Source organism: Platalea leucorodia (assembly GCF_965183815.1).
Source record: "Platalea leucorodia genome assembly, chromosome: 4".
Taxonomy (NCBI): domain Eukaryota; kingdom Metazoa; phylum Chordata; class Aves; order Pelecaniformes; family Threskiornithidae; genus Platalea; species Platalea leucorodia.
The window spans coordinates 105,848,166-105,874,640 of NC_138826.1; the positions used below are offsets into that span (position 1 = coordinate 105,848,166).

At 41.3% G+C, this 26,475-nt stretch overlaps 1 protein-coding gene across 1 annotated transcript in view; it reads left to right on the top strand.

Annotated features, from left to right (window-relative positions):
- The window catches only part of IL17REL (interleukin 17 receptor E like), a gene marked incomplete at both ends in the record, with an annotated part of 49,842 nt that extends 39,477 nt beyond the window's left edge, over positions 1-10,365 (top strand). The window contains 7 exons of the mRNA XM_082308580.1: positions 854-901; positions 1,558-1,615; positions 1,943-2,088; positions 4,680-4,739; positions 5,742-5,799; positions 8,183-8,237; positions 10,338-10,365. Coding sequence (XP_082164706.1) covers positions 854-901; positions 1,558-1,615; positions 1,943-2,088; positions 4,680-4,739; positions 5,742-5,799; positions 8,183-8,237; positions 10,338-10,365 — 453 coding nt within the window. The remainder of the gene's footprint in view (positions 1-853; positions 902-1,557; positions 1,616-1,942; positions 2,089-4,679; positions 4,740-5,741; positions 5,800-8,182; positions 8,238-10,337) is intronic.
- Between the last annotated feature and the right edge of the window lie 16,110 nt (positions 10,366-26,475).

The window sequence follows — 26,475 nt, forward strand, 5'->3', positions numbered from 1 at the left end:
ACTCTGATACCGTGCACGGGTACTGACTTAGGCCCAAAAGCTACATAACTCTTCTCTAATTAGGGTGGGGCTTTCTCTGTCAATGGCAATGCTGTCTCCAGATCTGAGTGGAATCTTGCAGAACTATCTATCTTCTGTGACCCTATTGTAGACATACCCAAGGACACCCATTATTTTCTTCTCAAAAAAGTTACAGGAAAGAGGTGTTACTTTCGTCATGATGCCATGTGTTGTGTGCAGGGTCCATTGTGCTCAGTCACTTGAGCAACGGTGTTTATTTAAGTAAGATCACTTACAGTGGTAGTAATTGTTTATATGAGACAAGGCTTTTTATGCTGAAGCCCTTGGCGAACAAACAGTTGTTAACCAAAAAAGCAACATTTTGTAGGTCGCTTAAGTGGATGTCTAAAATTCGGTCTATGTTTAAGTCTTTTCTGGAACAGGGATATGGAAAATTGAAAAATTTCTGAACTGAAGGTGGAACAAGACTTTTGGGTGTATGTTTAAATGTTCTACTGAGTTGTTGATGAGTGGTAAATGAGGGACTGAAACAAGATGACTGTGTAATCAGAATTTTGCACACAAGCCGCAACAGAAGTGATTAATTTAGCTCTAATGGGTCAGACTGACTATAAAAATGCTACACGTTGCACATAAAAAGAGGCAAATTATTCAGTAATTCAAAATAGCGGTTGTTTCTATACTTACTATTTTATGTGATAAACTTCCTAGGATGTTTATAAAGTAAACAAACCAGTTCCTTTCTCAGTAATCAAACCATGAAAATTTTGGGTAATTGATTTTGTGAAATTAGTTAATGAAACTAGCTAATGCTGAGTGCTTTCTTTTCAAGCAGGTTAAATATTCTCGTGTAGACACTCACCCGAGACTTTGCATGAAGGTAAAGGGATTTCTTTGTAAAACACCTATTAAACGTCCTCTTTCTGTCAGCTCTAAAAAAATGAGTTGCTAATGTTCTTTAGGATCAGTAATTTGTGTCATAGCTCTGATGAACGGGAAGTAAGAATGAAGGAAATCTGAAAGATTAGATTAAAAGGAGGTTCTTAGGAAGTGCAGCAGCAATAATAGCACACACGTCAGATTGTGCCCTCTGTTTTCTCTGCTTAGGAAAAGCGGGGAAAAAAATGTTTTAGGTCAATGGAAACTCTGAAGCATGCAGTAAACTTAATGTATAAAGTTTTCTGTATTAAATATTTAGTAATAATGATCGATACACTACATTTACTGGAGTACCTTTTTTTTTTATTCTAGTTGAGAAAAGAATTTCACATAAGGTTAATATAGGCATATTATTGTTTTCTTTTAGATTACTTTTAAGTTGGTGAAACTACATGTTTCTGTAAAATAAGCATGTGCATAAATATCTGAAGAACTGGGGGACCTAATTTAAATTAAGGGTTGGAAGAGACCCAACTAGGAAAGCTGTGAATTCACCTCCTGCAACTTTCTGGAATGCACTGATCATCTCTAGTTGAATCTGTAGCCACAGATTGAAATCGAAAAATCAGTTTTCCTAACAGATTTCTCTGCTTTCAGTTTACAACCAAGCAGGGATCTTGGGTTAAATGTCCATTTGCTCATGGAGAATTTCCAGGTAAATACATTTTTTTAATGACATAATATTAAATTGTGAAAAATATTTAAATCAGTCACTAGATATGAGCCTTCTCCAGTAGAGACTTTTTCACATCACTGTAGCTTGTACATTATGGCAAAGAGATTTGTCAGTTTGCTGCTTCTGTGTATCCCCAGTAGATCAAGTATTTATCAGTATAAAAAGTAACTTGTGGGAATCAAAATAATTGCATATCATTTGATGGCACTTAACTAATTAAAAAGACATTTCTTTTAAATATAGCAATTTAGAATGTAATGTATGGTCCTTGTACATCTAAAAGTAAGTCTTTTCCCCTAATGTCAGCTTGGAAAATGAGAACTGCTGCAGCTGCAGAACAAATACAAGTTTTCTTCACATCCCAAACCAAGGCACAGTTCTCAGTGCTTGTGTGTAACAGGACACAGCTGGCCTCATGTGAATCTGTTGGGACGCACCATTCAGTCTCTGTGGTTTGTATATGTTATTTCTTAAACATTGTAAGACTTTTAAACATATCTAACTGCATTCATTTATTATTCCATTTATTGCTTTGCTTTGAAAGCATTAATAAACCCATGCAGGTACATATTGGAACAATTACTGGAACATTTTTAAAGCATGTAGCTCTAATTCTGATCTCACACTGAAGCAAGAAATAAATAAGGATCCTAAAGTCAAATGAGTCACATCAAAGAAAGCGGAACCTTAATATTCTTTCAACATATTTTTGTGGTGTAGTATTTCTATTATGTATATAGCAAATGTTAGTGTTAGTACTTCATATATGGGTCACTGATAGAGCTGACCTGGCAAATCTCACGTTATGAAATGCAAGACTTGAGGCATAAATCCACGATGATCTTGAGGCCCTCTAAATCTCACAGCTGCCAAAACAAACTCAACACACAAAAAAGGTAAGTTTTCAGCCAAATTAGCTTTTTTGAGCTGGCTGACTCTGTGACTACACAACTGCTTCTTCCAGCAAAGCGAGGGAGAGAGGGGAAAGATTATGGGAGGGTGAGAATTCTGTTTCAGGCAGCAGCTAGTCATGAAATGGGAGCCTCGTTCCTCTCTTACAACTGAGCCTGTATCTCATACATTTTCAGTGCAGCACTTGTGGCTTGCCCTTGCCCTTCAACCCTCCCTACCAGAGTTACCTTGTGGGTCTGACCTGTGATCAGCTGAGAGGTACATCTGGAAAGTGGGGTCAAAGAGCAGAAGAGTGGCCATACGTTTCTTTTTCAAATAGGAGAATATTAGCAGGATAGGTCCTAGGAGCTACTAGGACCACCATGCTGAAACGCATCCTGCTGGTTCAGCAGCCAGCTCCTCAGTAGTCTTGCATCCACCCCTAAATGTGTGCTCCTGCTCTCTGCTCCACTGACCAGGTATATGAGATGTCATATGATGGATTTTGAGAAAGCTGAGAAATCCAGATGTTGTGATTTCTGCTGTTATTCCTAATTGTGCCCATTGACTTCACTCCGCTGTAGGGGGATGGGCTTTAGAAAACACAAGCATGCTGTAGCTCCTACAGCTGTCCTCTTTTTAGGATATATTCCAGCTGTAGTTCTTTCTTTGCCACTGTATGCAGGTATATGCTGCAACTGTGACTTTTTCAAGTACCCCTGATGCTTTCAGTGTGCAGGGTGCACATACCAGGGGGTAGCTGACAAGCAGGCAGCTATGAATAAGGACTTCTTAAACTCAGAGGGGTGAACACTGAAAGCTGAATTTATTTTCTAATGAATCAGTTTAGGTCTTTATTACATCTCTGGTGCTCAATGTAACAGAGCAGCTGTTAAAAGCAGAGTTTTCCAACTCAGCTTTGCTGCTCAAGCTGAGGGCATGCTTAAGTGGAACATGATAACTGCTCCTGCAGGAGATCCCAGAGCTGAATAAACATGGGGAAAGGCCTGGGAAAAAACAGCTGTCCTAATCAACACAGACCACAGAGGGCATTGGTGGTGCTATCAAAAGTCTGTCCTAATGGGGCAAGGTATCTCGGCAAATGCTGTATTACTGGCAGAGATGGAGATCTTTGGTAGAAGAGTTGTCAAACACTATGTTCAGTGAACACTTACAGTGGCACTTCCCTTCAACCGACTTATTTCACATGAAATCTGTGGAGTTTAGACTTTCTGGTTTTAAAGGTTCCCTGCATGAATTGCTAAGTGAGAAGGGTAATGGTGGACCACCAATAAATCACAGCTAGGTATTGAAGTGTGTGTTTAATGAAGGGCACTGATGCATTTAAAAAAGCTGTTTTCTTCCCTCCGGTACAAAGCTGTTATGTTCTATGCTACTATGACAGAATGGGAGCCCACATAAATTACGTACAGTTGCTGTCTCAAGACCATTAGCAATATACACAAAGTTTTCATCAAGACTTAGCACTGTGTTCCCAAAACCCAATGTTCATTCTCTACCTAGTAATCTCTGTTCAATCGTGCTCAAGAAAGAACATGTTCACCTAATTTGCCCCAAATTATTTTAGGAGTTTGCCACACTAAAGAGAGCGGTGTAGAATTCATAGCTATTAGTTGAGTAACTAACATTATTTTGACGACAAACCATAAACAATCAAATGTTAAATGTCAGAACAGTCATTTAGGACAATTTTACCCTAAGGCTGAACTTGTTCTCAGCATACAATGTGATGGGAAATCCAGAAGAACTGTAAAGAAAGGGTCATTCCTTCAACTTGTGTACCAGGGAAAAGAAGTGAAGATGCTCATTTGCTACCACGGTGTGAGCAGCCATGGCAGGGAGGGTGTCGTGCCTTATGATGCTTCCTAAAATGCAGGAACATTAGCCCTCTTCCTGTGCTGCCCAAACTGTGCTTGGCAAAACTACATCAGCTGCTTATGGTCATTGAGATCCGGGGATATCTCTGAAAATAAATAACCTTCCATAATGAATATATACTTTATTAATTTTCTGACACAGTAGAACATGTAGCATTATTGGCAAACAAACCAAAGAGCTGGAGAGGCACAATACATTTTCATTGTTCCACAGTATGGAAAATAATAGTTTTCAATTTTTTTCTTTTCATTAGGGAGATTCTGTGTCAATCCCTATGTCACGGGAAATGTGTGGGTCAACAATTTGCATTCAGGTATGTGTCTTGATTTTGGCAGGTACTCTATACAAAATAAACAAATCATCAACCCCCCCACCCCCAAATAAGAAAACCAGCAGACACTCTCACTGCTTTCTCCTTACAGCCAAATCTGATTTCTGTGCGAATGGAGTTGGCAAAGAGCATTACTTCTAGCTTGATGTGCTGCCACCACCTCTTGCTGAGATGACATTAATTAACAGAGAAGTTGCTCTCCATGGTCTTGCTCCTTTGTCAGTGGCAGATAAAGGGATATCAATCAGGAAATTGCTAATCCTGTCTTTGTATGTTCCTTTGTAATAAAAAGTTCCAAGGTATCAAACATCCAAGTAAATCATAGATGAATATTTAAAAAATTGACATTAGCTGGAAAAGGTTAGGCATATAGCAAACAGTACAGTAACTGCTGTTTTTGCACGCTATTTCTGTGGCTGAACTTTATTAAGACAACATTAATAGAAAGTGAGCGTGAAGCTGATAGGTTTATTCCTCTCTGGAGTTAATGTTCTCAGCAGACACCAGGACAAGAGAGACTGACAGCCGGAGCTGCGAGGCTCCAGCAGCTGCCCTGGAAGGCCCTTGTCAGCTTCACTTTCTGCTGCTAGGAAGAAAGGAGGAAGATGAAAGTGAGACTGGCAAGAGCCTTCCAGGTAATGAGAGTTGCTCTTCTTTCCCTAGTGAAAAAGTCAGATTTGGTGGTAAAATCGATGTTTTCCTACATAGATCATTTATTTTGTAAATAAGACATTATATGTCAGAATACAGTTGTCCCCCCACCCCCAAAATAATCTGATTAGCTTTATCATTTGGAAACCTGAAAGTGATTGCAACTCACTAAATATACACTAGACCAGCGGTCTCCATATGCATTTATTTAAAAACAGATTAAAAAATGCAGTCACTTGAGTAAACTAATAAAGCAATCTCATTTTGTCAACACAAGTGTTTAGTAACAGTTCTGCGGAAAGGGGAATAAGCCTCACTTCTTTCTTTTAAAAGGGCTGGAGGACAGATGTAGATTATTCAGTTCCACTGCAGATATGTGATATCCACTGTGGTAAGTATGAATGATAACAAAAGAAGAATTAGGTCTTCACTGTATAGAAGAGACCATCTCAGGTGAAGTGTGTTTTCATTGGGAAACTGAGGTGGGATTCACCTGACTGAATGTAGAAGTCTGTGTGTGAGCTAGATACGCTCAGCTTCCTTTATAGGCAATGGACTTATATACCTTAACTAACTTTTAATTAGCTACTGCAAGGGCGACTTGTGTGGCTGGCTGTTTTCTCTGCTTCCTGGGTGAATTTTCCAGCCTGTGCCAAGTTCTGCACGCCACACCTACATTTACCTTGCTGTCGGTACATGAGGGAACTAGTTAAAAACAATCCTTGGCAAGCAGGCACACAGTGCTGTCATTGTAGTGATTGCAGCACAGCCCTACTGTTAATTCCCCACCTCTGCAAATGGGACTCCCCTCCAGTGCAGAAGTATGGTGAGGATATTATTATGATTTGAGGTACAGTCAGATACGCTCATGGAGTCAGAATATTCCGAAATCTCCAAGCCCTGAAAGTAAGGCGTTGTAAAAGTTAGTGAGTTCAGAGTGAACTAAGGCTGTGGGGTTTATGGTGAAGAGCACAGGAGTGGATTGACTAATTTAGAACTAAAAAATCTAAAAGGAGTCAAGCTGAGAGAAGGCTCAAGCTGAGCATTGTCAAAACCACCTCCCCAAACCCACGCAACCAACCTCCCCTCCCAGTTCATTGTAAACATAATGATTCCTATGACAGATTTTCTCTGTTTTCTAAAAATACCTGTCAGTTAACTATAGCTTCAGATTTGGAAGCCTGATACTAAAAAGGAGGGGGCTTGAATTTGTAGTCTAAATGTAGTTCTCCATGCAAGCCCTTGTGTAATGCAAGTTCAGGTTTCTTCTCCACTTAAAAACTCATAACAAGCCCACTCAAGGTTAATCAATTAAACAGTGTCATGATTCATGTAGTCTGGGTGCATTTTCCTTATTCATATCTTCCTTTTAACAAATGTGAAGGGTATGATGAAAGCATGTAAAATAATGAAAGGCTCCAGAGATGGCAGTCTGGGAATTTCCCTCTGCCTTATAGCAGGAGAGAATGGGTCTGCATATTAAATGAAAATGGTGGAACACTGAAAACTGAGTAAAGAACTTTTTGGGCACAGTATTTGATTTAAATGTGGAACTTTTTGTCACAAGTTTTTGTTCTGATCAAGATTTTGTGGAGATTCAGAAAAAAATCTGAGAAAGTGTGTGCATAGCAAGAATATCTGAACTGTAATATGTGATCACTATGTTTCTTGTATAGAGGATATTAAACTCATGCTTCATGGGTTCTGCCATACTTTATATTTTTGGGATAATGCGGTCCACATTAGTAGGTGGATAATTCCATCTCTGCCTGCTGACCAGGAGGGGGTTCAACTCATTGCTGTAATTCTTTGTTCTTAATGACTTGTCAGGAGCCATCAACTGCTTGGCACGTGTAAGATTTTTAATGTAACAGTAATAGCATTACTACTAAGGACTTTCGCATGCTTAAATGTTTATTTTCTATAACAAAGATATTTTCTCAAGCACCAGCTTTTCAAAATCAGGAGATGATGAAAGTTTCTTAAAGACAATGTCACTGAGGGTGATAATTCTTACACTGGGATGCTATTGTGTTTGAATCCAAGATGTTATGAAAAACAATCCACATAAAGGTGAAGGAAATATTAAACCAAAGATTTGTCTGCAATTTGTAACAATTTGGATTATACAAAATGTCAAACTAAATGAGAAATAATCTTATAATGACAGTGAAAGTAGTGAAAATATTTACTGCATGTCTTTGTAAAACAGAAATTTACATCGTTAAGTATCACTGTTAAAGATACCAAACAGCGTCAGTGTGTCCAAAAGAACCATAATGTTATTAACATGTATTTTGTTACTCAAAACCAAGATTCCAGTGATGACAGTATCTATTACAAAAAAAATCAGTGTAGCTAACCATCATGAAGGCTACGTTCTTTCCAGCTGCAAGCGGAGTTTTCTGGCAGGTAGAATGCATTATACTGCAATGCATTGCATTTTTCTATCAGTAGCTGTGCTTTGGAATTAGAATGGCTTAGCTTTATTTGCTCTACAGAAAATGGAAATGGGAAAATCCTTTTTTTTTTGCATTTACTAACATTGACTTAGAGACAAAACTTTGTGTTCTTTTTAAATTTTATTTTTCCTTTGGCCACTTTTCTAGATTTTGTTTAATGTAGCCCAACATTTTGAGACATTATTTCACCTATTAAAAAAGAAATGTATATATTCTGAATGAAACAATAACCCAGATCAGTTAATTTGAGAATAAATATGTAAACCATAACGAAAACAAAATGTTAACCTACATTTGAACTTGTTTCTTTAGATTTTCGTGGTCAGACATACGGTGATGGAAACCCAGCAAAGGCCATGACACACAGGTATCCATCCAATGTATAGTTTAAAACATCTTTGAGAGTTGACAGAGTTGTTAATCCTGAAAACGTATCATTGGCCTCTCTAAAGAACAGAAGCAATGTCTGAGTGAATTTTGTACTAGCCAGCAGGAGTATCAGGGTCCTATCTCTCCCCTTTCCTTGTCCCCCCTGAAGACATCTCTTGCTCCTATGCTCTCTCTCCTCTTGCTCTCTATTGCACCACAGTGCAGTGGCATCAGAAGTAGCTGCCTTGCTGCCAAAGAGAGAGGACAAAGGGAGACAAATAACCTTGGAAGTGAGAAGTTTGTAAAGTAACAAGACAACCTTCAAGAGCCTTGGAACAATCTCAGATTTGCTGAGCATGACATTCACATTATTAGGACCTGTCCCCTTAGAATCATGGAATCATAGAATCCTTAAGGTTGGAAAAGACCCTTAAGATCATCGAGTCCAACCGTTAAGCAAGCACTGCCAAGTCCACCGCTAAACCATGTCCTCAAGCACCACGTCTACACGTCTTGTAAATACCTCCAGGTATGGGGACTCAACCACTTCCCTGGGCAGCCTGTTCCAGTGCCTGACTGCCCTTTCGGTGAAGAAGTTTTTCCTAATATCCAACCTAAACTTCCCCTGGTGCAGCTTGAGGCTGTTTCCTCTCGTTCTATCACTTGTTACTAGGGAGAAGAGACCGACCCCCACCTCGCTACAACCTCCTTGCAGGTAGTTGTAGAGAGCAAGAAGGTCTCCCCTCAGCCTCCTCTTCTCCAGGCTAAACCACCCCAGCTCCCTCAGCTGCTCCTCATAAGACTTGTTCTCTAGACCCTTCACCAGCTTCGTTGCCCTTCTCTGGACACGCTCCAGCACCTCGATGTCCTTCTTGTAGTGAGGGGCCCAAAACTGAACCCAGTACTCGAGGTGCGGCCTCACCAGTGCCGAGTACAGGGGCACTATCACCTCCCTGGTCCTGCTGGCCGCACTATTCCTGATACAAGCCAGGATGCCATTGGCCCTCTTGGCCACCTGAGCACACTGCTGGCTCATGTTCAGGCGGCTGTCAACCAACACCCCCAGGACCTTTTCCGCCAGGCAGCTCTCCAGCCACTCCTCCCCCAGCCTGTAGCGTTGCTTGGGGTTGTTGTGACCGAAGTGCAGGACCCGGCATTTGGCCTTGTTGAATTTCATACAGTTGGCCCCAGCCCAATGATCCAGCCTGTCCAGGTCCCTCTGTAGGGCCTTCCTACCCTCCAGCAGATTGACACTTCCACCCAACTTGTTGTCATCTGCAAACTTACTGAGGGTGCCCTCAATCCCCTCATCCAGATTACTGATAAAGATATTGAACAGGACTGGCCCCAGTACTGAGCCCTGGGGAACACCACTTGTGACTGGTCACCAACTGGATTTGACTCCGTTAACCACCACCCTCTGGGCTCGGCCGTCCAGCCAGTTTTTAACCTAGCGCAGAGTGCACCCATCCAAGCCATGAGCAGCCAAGAGTCCCCTTCTTTTTCCCCGACATTTACAGGCAGATCAATCCCATCTGTGCTCTCATTCATTAGACATGCCTGCTCAGCTTTCCAGTGCTGCTTTTCATTCCCACAGCCTTTTGCAAAACACCTATTCCTAGGCTGCAAACAAATTGGTACTTAATGCAGCCCATGGATGTATGATTTGGTAGACCCTGAGCTCTTAAAAAAGCTTTTCCTTTAAGGATACCCTTTCAGAGGCAACCCAGAATAGTGGGAGCAACCTAGAACTCCAGAGAGAGTAGAGATGTTCTGAAAAGCCCTTGTTCAAAGATGGGAAAAATATGCAGCCTTGCAGAAGTTATGCAAGTCATGGTTGAGAAGGGGCTACCATTTTTGCTTTGAGGCAGTCTTTGGCTTTTCCCTTGTCAGAAGATACCATTCAGAATAAGGTATCTTGGTTTAGTTAATTTGTTCATATGAGTGCTGTTTGGACTGTGACAGTCAAGTCCACAAGCTGTAGACAAATGGTTAGATTTGTTATTTAACTCCAACTATATATGAATGCAATGAACTTTCTCACATTTCGGAGAAAAAAAAGCCAATCATCTTCTTTCCTCTTCTGTTTTTCCCCTAGAATGAAGAGCGTGCATTCCTTGCATTGAATTCAACAACACATTTTCAAGGTCCTTAATATCTTCTCAACATCAAGCTGTATTTTGGTGTAACTTGCAAATCTTGTCTGACTGCTCATTTCTCATGTTAGTAGTTTCTGCTAATTACTGTGAGATTATTCTTGAGTGAAGAATTTAGCAAGTTAAGCCTATTCTAACATGTCCAAAAGAAGCTGGATTATGATTCCTCATTTCCCAGTATTGCAAAACAAAAAATGTCTTAGATCACTTACAGAATCAGGTTCACATTTTCCTTCTAAATTAATATTTTATATACAATATGCTATAAATGAGTACTTTCATAGTACCTTGGGTACCTATAGAACAAGTATTTCAGATTTTCTTATTTGTAACCTTCGTTTTCAAACCACAAGCAAAAGTTTTTAAGAAATGAAGGATGGAGGAAGTTTTCTCAGCTTTGTTACATTATCCTTCTTTGTAATTTCCTTTGTTTTCTGATGCCATTCTGATGATCTCACCATGACAGACCATATTCCTTAAATATATCTAACAACTGTTTTCTGTGTTTGCATTTGTATTATTTGACTTGGAGATAACTTTCCTATTTGTCTGAGGAGGTACATGTCTTTGGTTTGATAGCTATTTAAAACTGTCATGTGGAAATCCAGCCTAGAAGTTAACAGTTCAGTGGAAAGAATTGAAGTATTTTTTTTTTCCATTATACCAGTATTTATACTCAGTTGTTGAGAATAATATTACACACTGTACTAATTATCAAACATTTGGCCTTTATTTCACTGAATACTCCTGTCAAATATCCTTACTTCCTGTTGTGTAACAAGGAAATAAAGTCAACTAAGAGATGATTAATAGCAAATCCTGAAACCATGTGGAATTGCTCATGTGGGATCAGGAACATGGGTGGGGAGTTAGGGTCTGGAACAAGAAGTTGATCAATAAAAATATATTTTCCATTTTAATGTGTTTTTTTGTTTCAGGACTTTCAAAGAGCAATTTACATTAGACAAATATGGTGTAAGAGACATATCTGCTGTGTTGAAACACAAGGTTATTGCGGTGCCCTGAAGTGGACAAATTCTGCTTGGCTCCTTTGATATCAAAGCTTCATTGTGTAGACTGCACATCTATTAGATATATTCTTATTCCAAGCAGTGCTACAGCTCCAAAAGCAGCGGTGGCAAGGCAGCTTTCCTAAAGCATTTAGTTACTTGCTTTGGCTGTGAAATAGCAGCAGTGATCTATTCAGACATCTGCTTTCCCTTTAATACCCTCCAGACTGCAGCCAGAAACAAGACATTCAGCCATTCAACTGAGAGCGCACCATAACATTACTCTCTTCACTTTCCTCCAGTGGAAAAGTGGAAAAGTCTTTTCTGTAGGAAAGATTGATTTGTACGGTGTGCTTTTTATTGTAGCAAAGTCTTAAGATCAACTTTTTGAATATGTCCTCAGACTGAAAATGAATATACAGGTGCGGCAGGATCTGAAAACCTAAGTGGAGCTAGGACAAAACACCACCTCTAAGGACAAGTTCATATGAGGTCCTGAAGCAACAACAGCTGTACTGAGGCTGGATGCTTTCAATGATAAGATCCTGTTTCAGCTGCACAGACACTAAATCTCTTGCAGTATATCTTCTCTTGTTGGCTGTAGTGATGGAAATACCAAAGAGAATGTGACCAGCCATGGTCCTGATCGGTTTGGTGCTGTATTATAGGAAAGCTTGAATGATGAGCATAGCAGACATGTCACTTAACTGTCTGAAAGTAAGGTGTTCATTCAAAGGTAGTAGTCTAGGCTCCCATGATGGCCACTGCAGAGAGACAGGTACTTCCCAAGCATATTTCATTCTGCTTGGATACTTGCTTTAGAGGGAGCCTAGACATCTTAGCCTAAATGCTCACCGTTAAGACATTCCTGCTTATGGCAACATTTGCAAAGAATCCCGAATAGTATTTCCATACTTTGGCTCAGGTCTGCCTGTTTGCATTTCTGTAGTGAGAAAATTGCTGGTAGCTTTTCTGATTGACTTCCAAGCTGATCTCTGAGAGTCCTGTTTCTAATACACTACTTCAGGTAAACATTGTCTCTTCTGATTACAAAATTCATGCTCCACCTGAGGACAGGTCTTCCCACTCTCTCAAATAGTGACTGGACCACCCTATACATGTAACACACTGGAAGGAGTTCCACTCAAGTGATACCTTTTCTAGAGAAGTTAGAGTTCTGCATTACTGAGCTACCAGACACTACCATCCTTGTGACATTACAGCTGCAAAAACAAAGGGTTTTTTTTCTTTTTCACAAGGCATTTTAAACTTTCGTAGGTCAGTCCTGAAAGAAGAAGGTATGAGTATCTTTCCTAACTCTACAAGTATTCATTTCACTCTGCTGATGACTGAAATGTTTTCTTTTTCTCACCCAAACTATGCAATAGTTTTGCAATATTGACCAATGCATAAGTAAACGTGCTGTAATAACAGTTAAATGCAAAAATCCCCTATGTGATTGCCTATAGACTTGGCTAATTCTGTAGAGCCTCCGTTCTTTTGTTGAAGGAAATTCCCTTCTTGCTTATTGTGGGCCCAGTCCAATCACCCTATTTTGAGACAACCCGCAGTTATTTGGTTTTCATTTCATATGTACGTTCTTACTATTATCACAGAGCATCAATGTCCCAGTTCTTCCAAGATACTAGCATATATCAGAATATCATTGAGGTATAGCAAAAGCACTGATAGATGCTTTGGAGTAATCTCTTCAAAAGACTTTCAGTTGTGCCTAGTGCATTGCACAACCTGAAACTAACATTTAAAATTACCACAGAAATTAAAGCAGTTTTCCTCTACTTATTTATTTAGGGACTTATTTTCACTTGCCACACCTACGCTGGGTCTGGTATGGGAAACCAGACTGATGCTGCTGCAGGATTTTGGATGTCTTTATTTGCAGTAGTGGATACATTCCCTTGATAGCAAGTTGTAGTTGAGTGGCATGCTTGAATCGCCACATCCTAATGAGTAGCTGTGTATTCACTAAGCCATGGTAACAGCCACAGCAGACCTAGTCCAGTGCTCTGCAGTCTGTGTTCCTCACCCATCTCTTTCCTGGACTTCTGATAAACTACTTCAGAGAAATAAATGAGAAGAGAAATAGTGACTACTTCTTTTGTAGGTTTAGTTTACTGCTGATTTCACTCCCTGAACTACAAAGTCAGGCATGGGTGAGCCAGCAGAAGGGAAGCAGCCCAGCTACAGGGGAGTGGAAACAGTGCTGCTCCTGTTAGTTCCTTAGACAGCAGACTGACTGCACCGTAAAGTAACACTGCAGCCTGATCATGCGCCTGTGCTTAGCAAACAGAAGAAAATGTATTTGCTTCAATTTACTGTGAAAAGTTGCAATGAGCAAATTCCCCTTGCTCGTAGCCTGTGACAGCTGGCCTTAAAAAATGGTGACTTTATCTTACATCTCATATCCCCTGACAGTGTTTTATTGTACACGGAAATATCTTCCCTGGATTAAGAAAACAATATTTCTTTCTTATCCAGAAAGCCCTTTAGTGCAAACATGTAATGCTGCTGTGTCTAGTGTAGTACTGGAACAAGTCCGGTAGCAATGGTGGGAGCTATTACTCCCATCCCTCTTCTGGTTTTCTACCGCTCCAAGCCATTGTCAGTATCACTGGCTCGCATTTTGCAGGAATAGGCCCTAAGTGCCATTTTTTAAAAACTTTAACTAAATGAGCAAGGGTCAGTTCCAGTATTGGATTCACAAGGACTCTAGAAATTATGATTTCCTAGGAACCATCAGTGCCAGGACAGATCTCATCTACTCTCCATCTTACATTGGGCTGAATGACTCCTTAATAAATAGCTGATACAATAAAAAACAGACAGCTTATCTACTGAAAAGAAGATGATAATTTCTCTAGACCGCATCTTTCAACAGGTGGAATTTGTAAGATATATTTCCTGCCATTGACTACATGCTGGCTAATGAAACTAAACCATCCTCTTTTAAAGCTGTGTAAGTTCCTATCTAAGTTCTAAAGGTCCGATTTTCAAAACCAGCTTGGGATGGGATCACGTTCCACATGGTTGTCTCCACGTGATTTCTGTAAGGTTTTGGACCTTTTCATATCATAGCCAATATAATCAAAAACCTCTTGCGTTTGTGCCAATAGCCACTATTCTCATGTATTTCACAGCTTCTAGTACATCCACTGCAGAGGTTTCCAAGCTTTGCTCTCATAGCTTATATGCATTCTGAAGCTGGGTTTGTGGTTGGCCAACAGTTTTTACATGAGAGGTTCTGTGATGTCTGGAAGAAGAAAGGATGAAAGGCAAAAGAAGGCCCAGAAACAGGATGACTAGATAAAAGATGGGGAGAATGTACGTTGAGCCATCTGTGGGCACAGGTAGGGAGAAGCACTCACCAGGAAACAGTTGTCCTGGTTTCAGCTGGGATAGAGTTAATTTTCGTCTTGGTAGCCGGTATGGGGCTGTGTTTTGGGTTTAGGATGAGAACAATGTCGAGGATACACTGACGTTTTGTTCTTGCTAAGTAGTTGCTAAGTGGCGCTCACAGTGGTAAAGGACTTTTCAACTGCCCATGCTCTGCCGGGTGCACAAGAAGCTGGGAGGGGGCACAGCCGGGGGGAGGGCTGACCCAGACTGGCCCAAGGGCTATTCCATACCATATGACGTCATGCTCAGTATAGAAGCTGGGGGAAGAAGAAGGAAGGGGGGACATTTGGGCGTGATGGCGTTTGTCTTCCCAAGTAACCGTTATGCGTGATGGAGCCCTGCTTTCCTGGGGATGGCTGAACACCTGCCTGCCGATGGGAAGGAGTGAATGAATCCCTTGTTTTGTTTTGTTTGCGTGCACGGTTTTTGCTTTGCCTATTTAACTGTTCTAATTTATTTTACTTCAATTATTAAACTGTTCTTATCTCAACCCACGAGTTTCCTCCCTTTTACCCTTCCGATTCTCTCCCCATCCCACTGGTGGGGAGTGAGCGAGCGGCTGCGTGGTGCTTAGTTGCTGGCTGGGGTTAAACCACGACACAGTGTATAAGAAGCCTGCAGAAGGAAGCCTGTAAAGAGTGAAGGATGAAGTGGACATGCAGAAGTGGAGGCAGGGATGACTGGAGGTGGGGCAGGGGAGGTGGACTGGAGGGGATAAAGAGTGTGAGGCAGGAGAGGGAAGGGGGAGGTGAAGTCAGCCAGCCCAGGTGTGATTCACATTGCTGGCTCAGATCTACTCCTCAGTCAGAGTCAGAACCTCCGGGTAAAACGGGAATGCAAGTGAAAAGGAACCAGGCATGTACTGCTCTGCATCCAGTGCATGCATACATTTGCCCTAGCTGGTTGCTTCTTACTTTCATCCCTGCCCTATGCTATCTTGTCCCCTCTCTCATGGAGCACAACATCACGGTGAGTGGGAGGCAAACAGACCCAGAAACTTCTTGTCTGACAGGGAGTCCTCTTCAGTGTGCCTATGGGCTTCTTACCCGTAGGACTTCCCAGTTTGTTGGGTTCTCAGCAAGTCATCTTACGCCTCAGCTTCTAAATGCAGACCATGAGTTAGAAGGGCCATGGAAACAGCCTGTCATTTTTTTTCTTCTTCAATAATAACAGTCCTAATAGTGGCGAGAGAAAGCAAAAGTGTGATTCAAATGAGCGGAGAACCACTGAATTACACAACAGCCATATATGTTTAATAGTCCCTTCATGACCATTTTCCACATTAAAAGTACTGGCACTTGACAGGGCTGTTTCTTTCATTTTTTGCATTACTGTCAGTTTCTCTTTATTTTTAGAAGTAGAACTTTCCCTTTCTCTAGTTACTTAATATTATCATGAATCCCTTCCTCTCTTGCAGTGTTGGACTTCTGTGGCAGTCAGAGAAGCCACTTCTGAGAGTCGAGAGCTTCCACTCTGGTGGCTTTTCCTCTTCTGCTCTCGATTCATTCTTTGTGAAATCCAGAATCTCTTCCTGCATCTGTAGTTTCTACTCATTGATTTTTTTATCTGGCCAGCTGAGTGCCTTCACATGGGGCTGTTGCCAGCTCACCCTGGAAGACATCGTTCTCTATATGTCTGCAGATACTAATATCATAATAACCCTTAAATGTTCTACTTGTTCCATTGATGTGTCCTTTTAACTGCTCAGTTTCTTATCTGTGCCCTACCGAGGTTACACTGATTAACCTTACAACCATGAGTGTCTGAATATCTCAGAATATTTCTAGACCATGCAAGCTTTTTCTGCCTGTGCTGTAAGATGGCTGTGTATCTGAGTCCTGGAAGTCAACTGCAGTTGTGTGGGAATATGCCTAAACTAATAAGATTTACTGAAAGGCAAGACAGATCATTTTGACCACAGCACTAATGTGGTTTCCAGATTGAGGATAACTTGCTCTGGCCAAGTGAGAGCACAGACAGCAATCTGGTATCTGTCCGCACCTTGCTATATAAACAAAACTTCAGCCTTTTTTCTGGATATATGTTCTGTAGTGTTATTTGAGCTGTGTTTCCCAAATTTGCTCTTTCTGTCTTGGCCTATTTAAGGTATGAGGCTGAGCTGAGCCAAATGAGCTACCTCATTTGGGGTCCCTTCCTTCAGAGACTGTGGGTTTCTTTTATGATTCAAGCTGAGCATCCTTCCTGTGTTAAGTTCTGTGAGCTAATGATGAGCACACAACTGTCATCAATATCTAGCCTGACTCAACTCCTTTGGCCTGTTTTCAGGCAGCTGACTTCTGTGGTGTTTTGTGACCCTCAAGTTTCTTTCTAGAGGCACATTTCTATCTCTTTAAGGGTGTGTTACAGATCACCTTTACTTCTAAGCTCCAAGGTGATCAGATTTCATCTGCTTCTACTGCCAGGAGAATATTCACCAAATATCTAGTTGCTGCTGGCCAGCTCACCAGACATCATCTCCACTTCCAAAAAGAAATGGTGCAAGAGGGCTTCCCAGTCTGTCAGTAAATACTGCAGTCAAATCCAACAAACGTTTTTCTTCTGCTTGACTTTGTCCTTCAACTGTTGCTGCAAAACCTTCAGATGCTGTCTTACTGCATTGGTTTTTAATTTTATTTGCTAATTTTCATTCCTGGGAGCTGCTCCACTGCAGCTCCATCTGGCCTCCACATGAAATTCTTGAATTGGATACCTTGGGGGGGATTTAGGCCTTTGTGTCATGCCCAAAGCCCAACAAAGGCCAGGGGCAAATCAAGAACCTATGCCTTCACAGCTGAAGCATGTGTTGGTTCCTCACTGACGAGCAATCTTCTGACTTCTGTGAGCAGAGCTCTTGGAGTTCAGAATGAAAGCTTTGTTCCTTTGCCTTTCCCTAGTCCAGAAATGGCTTTGGAGATCTGTTCTTGCATGAATGAAATTATTAATGAATTTATCTCTTTCTCTTTTGTCCTCCGATTTTTCCTTGTGTCCCATGAGATGGAATGCCTCTGAGGAGGCAGCACTTTCAATCACAGCCAGCTGGAACTAACTTAAAGGAATACTTTGGAGATACAAACACCAACAGGATGCTGAGGTAAATGTGTTCCAGTTGCTAAAGAGGTCTTATCAGGCACTTAAAAGTGATACAGGACCAACTTTCAGGAAACTGGGTCTGAAGGGGCATTGTGAAATGACCCTTGGTCTTTGGGGAATACAAAGCTCTCCAATATTTTGTTACTTTCTTTGTCTAAGCAGCATTTTGTAGTCCCTTGGGTGAAACTTCATTGTTCCAGTTTACTTCAGGGTTTTGATCATCCATGTTACATACATATTAGTTCACTCCAGGGCTTTCATTTGGAGCAAACCAGCTTTTCCCATCTGAGACAAAGCATGGGCACAGCTTAGGCTCCAGGGTATTTTCCCTCCCTTTGGGGGGGTGTGGATATAGCCAGTCTGTTCTTGAAAGAGCCTGGGAACAGTATATATACAACCTAGTCTGCGCAAGTTGATATTGCAGACCAAGATTTACTTCATGGCAAAGATCACAAAGATAATGTAAATGTACTTGTGAGGGCTGTCTATCACTTGTCATTATCTGCTTGGTGCAGAGACATTGGGTATCATGGGAAATAGCTGTACAAAAATTGCTGCCGTCGTGTCACTGCCTCAGATGAAAGAGGACTGTGTAATTCCTGAATGGATGCTCTACTGTCCTCCAGCTTAGCAATGCTCTGTCATCATTACAAGCGAAAAGTAATGACTGTGTCTGAAGAACGTAAGCCACCATCTATGTTTCTAATATTTTATAAGACTCAAACACTACAGGCTAATTTGGTTTAGATTCTCACAAAGTTTCATTCTCTTTCTCCATTAAATACTCCAATATTTTGTTTCTGTCTCACAGAAATGAAGAACCATTGCATCAAGTCTTTCCTGGAGATAGGTTTCTGTAAGGCTTGGCATACAGAGTAGCAGCTTTCCCTTATCTATATCTTGAGGTCTGCAAAGAAACTGCTTTTAAATGTAATAGCCAATTTTAAGGAATTCTGACAAACTCCAGCAAAGTGGGAGGGGCCCTTAAAGAATGTTCATTGTAATATAGTTCACAACCACAATTCCCATCCCATGTCTAATCTGACAGCTGTGAATTTTTGTGAAGGGTGTGTGTGTGTTCATGTGTGTGAAGCGTGAGACAAAGGGAGACAAAGAACGAACTTCATCACGAGAAACTTTCTCTTGTGTATTATCTGCCCTGTGAACCTCGGCTTGATAGCAACAATTGCTGTGCCTGCCAGAAACATCGTTCACTGCTTACTTATTATTGTCATGAAGAAAACAGACTTCGTCCCACCCAAGCAAAGTACGCCTCTGATCTGTAAGTCATCTGTAGTAATTAGTAGTAAATCCCAGTCAAATACGGATTCCATTTGTCTTTTCTGCTATTTTTTGCTTGGCAATATATGCACACTACTGAGCTTCATTTCCCAGAAACACAAAAGCTCTTAATTCTTCTGTGAAGTCCAGTGATTCATTTCCAGGTAAGTGGAAAGCAAGTTTTTAGACTGAGACATACAGAACAGCTTTTGAAATGTGGGTAATTATAGGTTTTGTCTAGAGAGTACAAATGATATATATGGTATAGAAGCATGAGAAATCAAAGTCTTTTCCTCACTAGGCAAATTTTGATGGGCTCTGGATCAGGTGTTATGAGCATCCATGCTTTTGCTGTCATCCTTGCTAGTTCCCCTAAAGGCTTGACTTTAGGTCCCCATCGATGTAAATCAGGGCAGGATGCAGTCCTGATATTTTGTGGGGGTAGCTACTTTTTCACAGTTGCCAGGACTGTGTCCTGTGACAAAGACGCTCCTCCTTCAACCGTGTTGTATCACATGATGAGACAAGCCCCTTCCCTTTATGCCATCTCCAAATCAAGTCCATCCTGGGGGGGGATTGTGGGGCTGGAGCTAGAGGCACACATTCCCTTTTTGCCATACAACACTGCATTTTCTCTCCTGTTCTTGGAGGCCAGATGGTTGGCATCTGGGAAACTGGGGCTGAGGAGCTGGAAGAAGCAAAAAGTACTGTCTGGGGAATGTGGGGAATCACAGACAGAGGTAGGAAAAGTTCAGTCTTTTCTCCTGTACATCCCATCCTTCCTTACCTGTTGCAGAGCACTCCAAAAACAATCTTGATGAGTTAGCCAGGATTTCAATGCACGCTGTCAGCAGAGTTTCTCTGCGCCACCACATTTTTCACATTTTTATCCAATCACCTCAGGCTTTCCTGTCTTTATATAAGGACATATGAGAGTTTTTACTGAGTCAAATCAAAGGTTCATCTAGCTTGTACTCTGTCTTCAACGGGTATATCTGCAGATAGCCAGCACAAGCATAGGGTGATATTCCCCAGCCTCAATGCCCATGTCTTAAGAACTTGATGAACAGATTTTTTGTGTGTGTTTAATATCTCTGGAAGGATTTTTCTTATAGGAATTTACCTAAGTCTTTTTTTGAACTCATATAAACTTCTCGAATTTTCTATTTCTTGTGGCAAGGGACTCCACAGTTTAAGGAGGTGATGTGTGAAGTATCTGTGCTTTAAACCTGTCACCAGCCACTATGCCTTTCACCTAGCTCTATCTGTCCTCTAGCTCTCGTGTCGTAAGGGACAACAAACAGTTTCTCTGTACTTATTTTCTCACACTCCTTATGCTTTATTGACCTCTATGTTGTCCCCTCCTGATCTTTTTGTCAGTCTGAAGAATTCAGGTCTATTTAATCATTCTTTAAATGGAAATCACTTGAACTGTATACAGTATTAAAAATATGAGTGCTTCATTAATTTATACAGTGGCGTCGTGATGTTCTGCCCTGTTCTCTGTTCCCTACCTAACAGCGCTGACAACTACATGCCTGTTTTTAACCAGTGCTACTAAGGACCGAACTACTGACAACATGGAACTGTTAGAATTCTGAGATCTCATTCCTTAGTGCTTATGGCTAAATCAGAGTTTAGCACCATATTACAAAAAAAATGCAGTTTTATTGTCTGTGCAGACTCTGCTTCTTATAGACTGGAAAGAAGAGAGAGGGGCTTTGTTATTACTTCTTTAACTAAGCAAAATCAAAAGGAAAAAAGACAACTGCTGGCACTTGCCTTGTATTAGACAGTTTTTGGTAACATTCCATGCATGTTAATATGCCTCTGTGCCAATCTGCAGGGAAGACCCAGCCAGAGGATGTTCAGTTCGTACCTGGATCTTTGTATGGTAAGTAGGTGGTTGTATATGGTGGCACCCATGCACGGTTATAACTCTGTGCTCTTTATATAGGCAGGTTTTAAGAGAGAATGGTCCTGACCCTCCAGTCTAAATCACTTCTATCTAGAGCAAGCTGTACGTGACAATATCGTATATGGACTATAATATTTTTCCGCAAGACAAGTAGCTTTAGAAAAGTTTTGCAACCTACTCATTATGGTAGCTTTTGTCTTCACGAGTGTACCAAGTTACTGTGAGCCAGCACGGGGTACGTTCTGCATGTAGTTAAGGTTTCACGGTAGGGGTGGTGACGGTGGTGGTGGGGTCAATGGTGTTTTCTGTAGCTGTGAAGTTAGGATTGTTTTTTTCCCACACACATCACTTTATTTATCAGCATTGAATATCACCTACCATTTTATCACCAGCTTCTCACTGTTGCGAAACCCGTTTGTAATTTGTCATATTCAGCTTGAATACCTTAGGATCATCAACAAATGGTTTATATTGGTACCTAGATAACTTACGAGCATGTTGAACAGTTGAGAAACCAACACATGCTCCCTCTACAGCAGTTAAAATTTACATCGATATTTCTTCTTAAATTGCTGCATACCTTTTCCATGCCCTCTACCTCATCCTCAGTTTTTTTGTCACTAGAAGACACCATTGTCTTCAGATAGACTCCTTAATAGCACAGCTGGGGCCAAAAATGAAAACTGCAGAATGGAATTGCACTGACTTGCAATTAGCCATGGAGTGCTCCAAAGGGAAGTGCTCTGCAGTGAATAATATATCTCCCTGTATTTATTTCTTAATTTATGCAAAGTACTGTTTGCTTTGGATTAGTCATTCTCCTTCACCTTCTCAGCTGTGATTTTTATCAAGCATTTCTTAACAGCTGCGTAGGTTTAGCATTTATTTGATTAATTGTGAAAAACTGAACATAGCATTCAAAGTGTAATGACTGGTAAGGAAAGAATAGACTACCTGTTGGGCCTAGGCTAAAGTCTTGCTGCATCTGGGAGTCTGATAGGGGGAATTTCAGCCTGTGTTGAAATGTGCTTCCACAATTGCATGGTTCCTCTGAAACTGCATAGCGAAATTCTCCATGCAATATCCAGGACACTTAGTTATCTGTTTGTTTGTTTGTTTGTTTGTTTGTTTATTCATTCCTTGACATCTGTCAGTCTCTTTGATTTTCAAGACAGACCATTTGGAAAACCCTCTGGAGACCATTGCTCTATGTGTTTTCAAGGCCCAGTGGGACTCCTCAGCAGCAACTCAGCCTCTCTTTCCTCTTAAAAATGACACAGAGAAGAAGAAACAGAGGCCTTCCCCCTCTTGGTGCACTTGAGTACTGAAGGTTATGGTATGATGGTTTGGAAGTTAGCTTATCCAGTAGCTTATCCAGTAGGATGTGAAGCCAGGTGATTGCTAACCCCACGTGTGTCTGAGCTCTTGTATTGACTTTTTGTATTGCCCCATCTTCCCAATTTGGGAATTGCCCAAAGCACCTTTAGGATCTGGCACAAAATAGGAAGGGGAAGAGGGACTCCTATCCACCTATGCAATAATAAATGCAAAGTAGGGGCCTGAGGTACAGTGAGGAGAACAAACAAGGCTGGAAATTCCCTCTGGGGACTGATGAGACTGAACGTCAACACAAACTTGTTATGACCAACACCCCAACACTGATGTGTCTCTGAGCTTTTGCCTGGCATTTCAGCAACTCATGGGAAAGAATAGGAGTCTCTTGGTCAGAGCCCAGGAGCTGGCCCCTGTGTATATGGCTGTGCTGTGGGGGCTGTAAAGGCAGGATGGCAGTTTTGGTGGGAGTGACTCTCAGGCAGGTGGGGAGTGCAACGTTTTTGCTGAGTGTGCTGAAAAGAGACTGCAAAACATGGGGCCTGGGCCAGCTTGCAGACCGGGAGAACCTACTGTGTGCCAGGAAAAAGTCTCCAAAACATTTATTTGGAAAAGAGGATAGATAATAGGTACATGAAATGCTCTACCTTCCTGTTCTAACATGCATTTCATAAAGCAAACGCATATGGATGCAATATTGATTAACACATGAGGTACAGGGAGCAGGCCCGGGTGAGGCTCTTCATTTGGGCTGTTGCTCATTCCAGAGGAGAGCTGAGGTGGAGGGCTTACTCTGGAGGTGACTTCCCTGCTGCTCCACTGGAAAAGAAATATGGGTTCATAAAAGCAAATGAAAGCTAATTACAGATTAGTAAGTTATATTGCGATGTTTCATGACATTTTTTACTGGGAATTATTTTCCTCACGAAAAGCAGCAGTGGCTTTGCCATGGTGGCTGTGGGGCTTTGGTTGCACTCTCCATAGATGTGGCTCCTCCGGTTTCCCTACAGTTACTCCACATAAAGCTTTCAGAGAAAAAATGGGCATATGGTGGTGCATCATCATAAATCTTTTTGCAAAGCTTGAAATCCACAGTTCCCTAATACTTTCCTGTCAAGGCAGCTCAGTACATTTTCAGATCCCTTTTGTTTCTCATCTCTTTTCAGACACCCATTTCCTACCCACTTCTATCTACTGTAGATCATTCTCAGCAGTTTCCTTTTCATGATGCTCGTGTTTCAGCTCCAGGGTTCCCAAGATATGCTTCCAATCTGAACATGAAACCACAGTCAGAAGAGAAAGTACTGCCATTTTTACTTCACAGCGTTTTAACCCTGAATTTTTGACTAAAACTAACTACTTTACTTATTAATACAGCAATATCAGACCCTGTGGGAGGTCCGTCCACTTTGCAAAGACAAGAATGGGGAAGTGAATGCAAGTTTGCAAATGCTTTTTTTCCTAGAAAAATTTCAATTCCACTTAGATGCAAGGGGAACAAAAGGAGAAGAATGCTAAAATGATATATAAAACAGAGGAATGTGCATGCAAGGAATGTGAAACCTATGACTAATGCAGTACCTTCTGAAACAAAATACAGAGGATATATCTGCTGTCAAATTACCCCTTTCTATGAGGTAATGACTGAGGTATGAATTGCAGAGCCAAGTCTTCAGGGACCACACATGCACACACTAAGAGGTAATTTCTAAGGAGGGGGAATTGCTCGATTGTGAATCCTGACTTTGAAAGTGACTTGGCTTTACTGCCTTGCTTTTCCTTATCACAGAGGTATCAGTTTGTATTAATACTTCTCCCAGTATTGCACAAAGAATTATCTCCTAGTCTGTTGATAGCATCCTTGGATCCAGCCATGCAGACCAAAGATTAGCTTCCACCTCTGCACCCTTTCTAGCCCTTCTCTTCTCTTAGCTTCCATTGGGGAAAAAAAAAAGCCCATAGACATAATATTGTTTTATTGCATTGTGATGACACACTCTTTTTCCTATTTTATTTTGCCAGAGATATTCAAATGTTTATTTTGCTCTACAAATTCCTTGTGCTGAGAAACTAGCTTCGGAAGTAGTTTCTGCATTTCCTTCTTATCAGTTATCTATTTTACTTTAGTAATTTGTTATCTGTATTACTTCAGACATTTGCATCCTCCAACTGTTTATGTGGAAAGACATAATTTGTCATTGGGTAGGAAGAGGGACATAGTATCAGTGTTTGCCTTTCAGGTGAATTTTAATTTATTCAAAGTTGTCTTTCAGAATTCCTTCACTATCAGGTAGAAATCTAAAAGCTGAAATCAGTCATCTTACCTCTTTCATGATCTCCTTCCTTATTTATTTTTTCCTAGGCCTCCCTGAAAATTGTTCCAGTCCTTAAACTGTGTTAACTTGAGGCTGAATTCATGGACTGATTTCTAACCAGAGCTTCAACACCAATAACAACCATTTCAATACAAATTCTCATTCCAGAATTTGATTTTTAGCTTCAGCCGATTGCGTAAGAGGATGCTTTGGGGTGATTCCAGGTGCTCTTTCCAGCAGATAACATGAGCAAGAAAATTATGCCAGTGATTTCAGACGGAGAATTCATATGATCAATGCCTGTGCTATGGTGGCTGTGCCACTGCAGGCAACAGCCTATTGCTGCGTCCAGGTAATTATGTTACTTCCTTGGCTCCAATGGCTGCATGCTGTGTCAGGGAGCTAAGCCTTGACATGGAAACAACAATAACCAAGGTTATAGTCTGACACACAGCCCATTACAAAACTGTTTATCTTTGGCCGCTTTCCAGTTACAACACAGCTTCTTTTAATTTTCAGAGGAGGGTAACTCAGGGAAAGTAAACCAGCTAATTTGAAAAGCACAACCTGGCCCCAGTTTCCTATAAGGAAACTAGGCAAATATAATATAGACTGTAATCTCTGTAAGTTTGTTCAAAGTTTGGGAATTTCCACTTGACAAGCACTTCTGAAAACTGGTGCAATAATCAGGAATGATGAATCCTGTGAAGAATAACAACAACAGGAACAACAGTTTCCAGTAAGGCTGTCATGATAAGACCAAGTCAGCCGGTGCTGGGAACCTCTGACAGAACTAGAGACCAACATGGTCTGACAAAAGGAGAAACTACCGCAATACAGCAAATGCCATTAGTGTCAATCATCTTTCATGTGGGTGTGTGAGGAAGTATGACTTCCTCTTCTCTGCTGGTTATGGGTTACTTCGGATGAGAAAACCCCTTGAAATTTGTGTAGATAACACGAAGGAGACTCTGGCCTCTGTGGGCTGAGATCTTTCTGTGGTCCTCGAGGGACTGGCACTGCTCAGGCTGCACTCATCTGAATGGTCTTAACTGGTTGTTGTACAACTGCAAAAAAGAAATCACTGCACCTAAGAAGAGCATGGGTCAATCAGGAAGGGCTGAGCCACTGTTTTTTTGCCATGCTAACCTATCCTGTTCTATAGCCAGTTAGCAGCTATTCAAATTGCAAGGTTAATGAAATTAAATTAAAAAACATTAAAACCCTCTACAGATTTTATTTTTCTTAATACTATCCCATGAAGGGAGCAAGATACGGAACCTCCAGAGGAGGTCAAGGATGTAGGATCCGAACTCCCTGGATATTTGGGACATCTGGAAGAAGAGGAGGAGGCTTTATGTGTAGCACTATCTAGCCTATACCTTACTGTTAGAAACTACCCCTTCCAGTAGTCTGCTTTGTGCAGAAAGTAGGTGGAAGGGTTTGCGGTGTTTGGGCTGACGGTTACCCACTTGCATTTTACACTGTTGTGATTTTGAACTGGAAATTTGGGGTTTGCCAGTGGATCAGTAACACAGGGAGCTGCTGCTCGTAAGCCGCAGTTGGGAGATACTGTAGTAGTTTCATTTTCCATAGAACTCCAAGGGTCTCAGAGATCTGGGCTGCTGAGGGCAGTCATCCTGAATGCACTCCAAGCTCTGTGGTTTATCACTGCTCCTCTCCACATGGGCGTTGAGGGAATGAACCAGCATTTTCA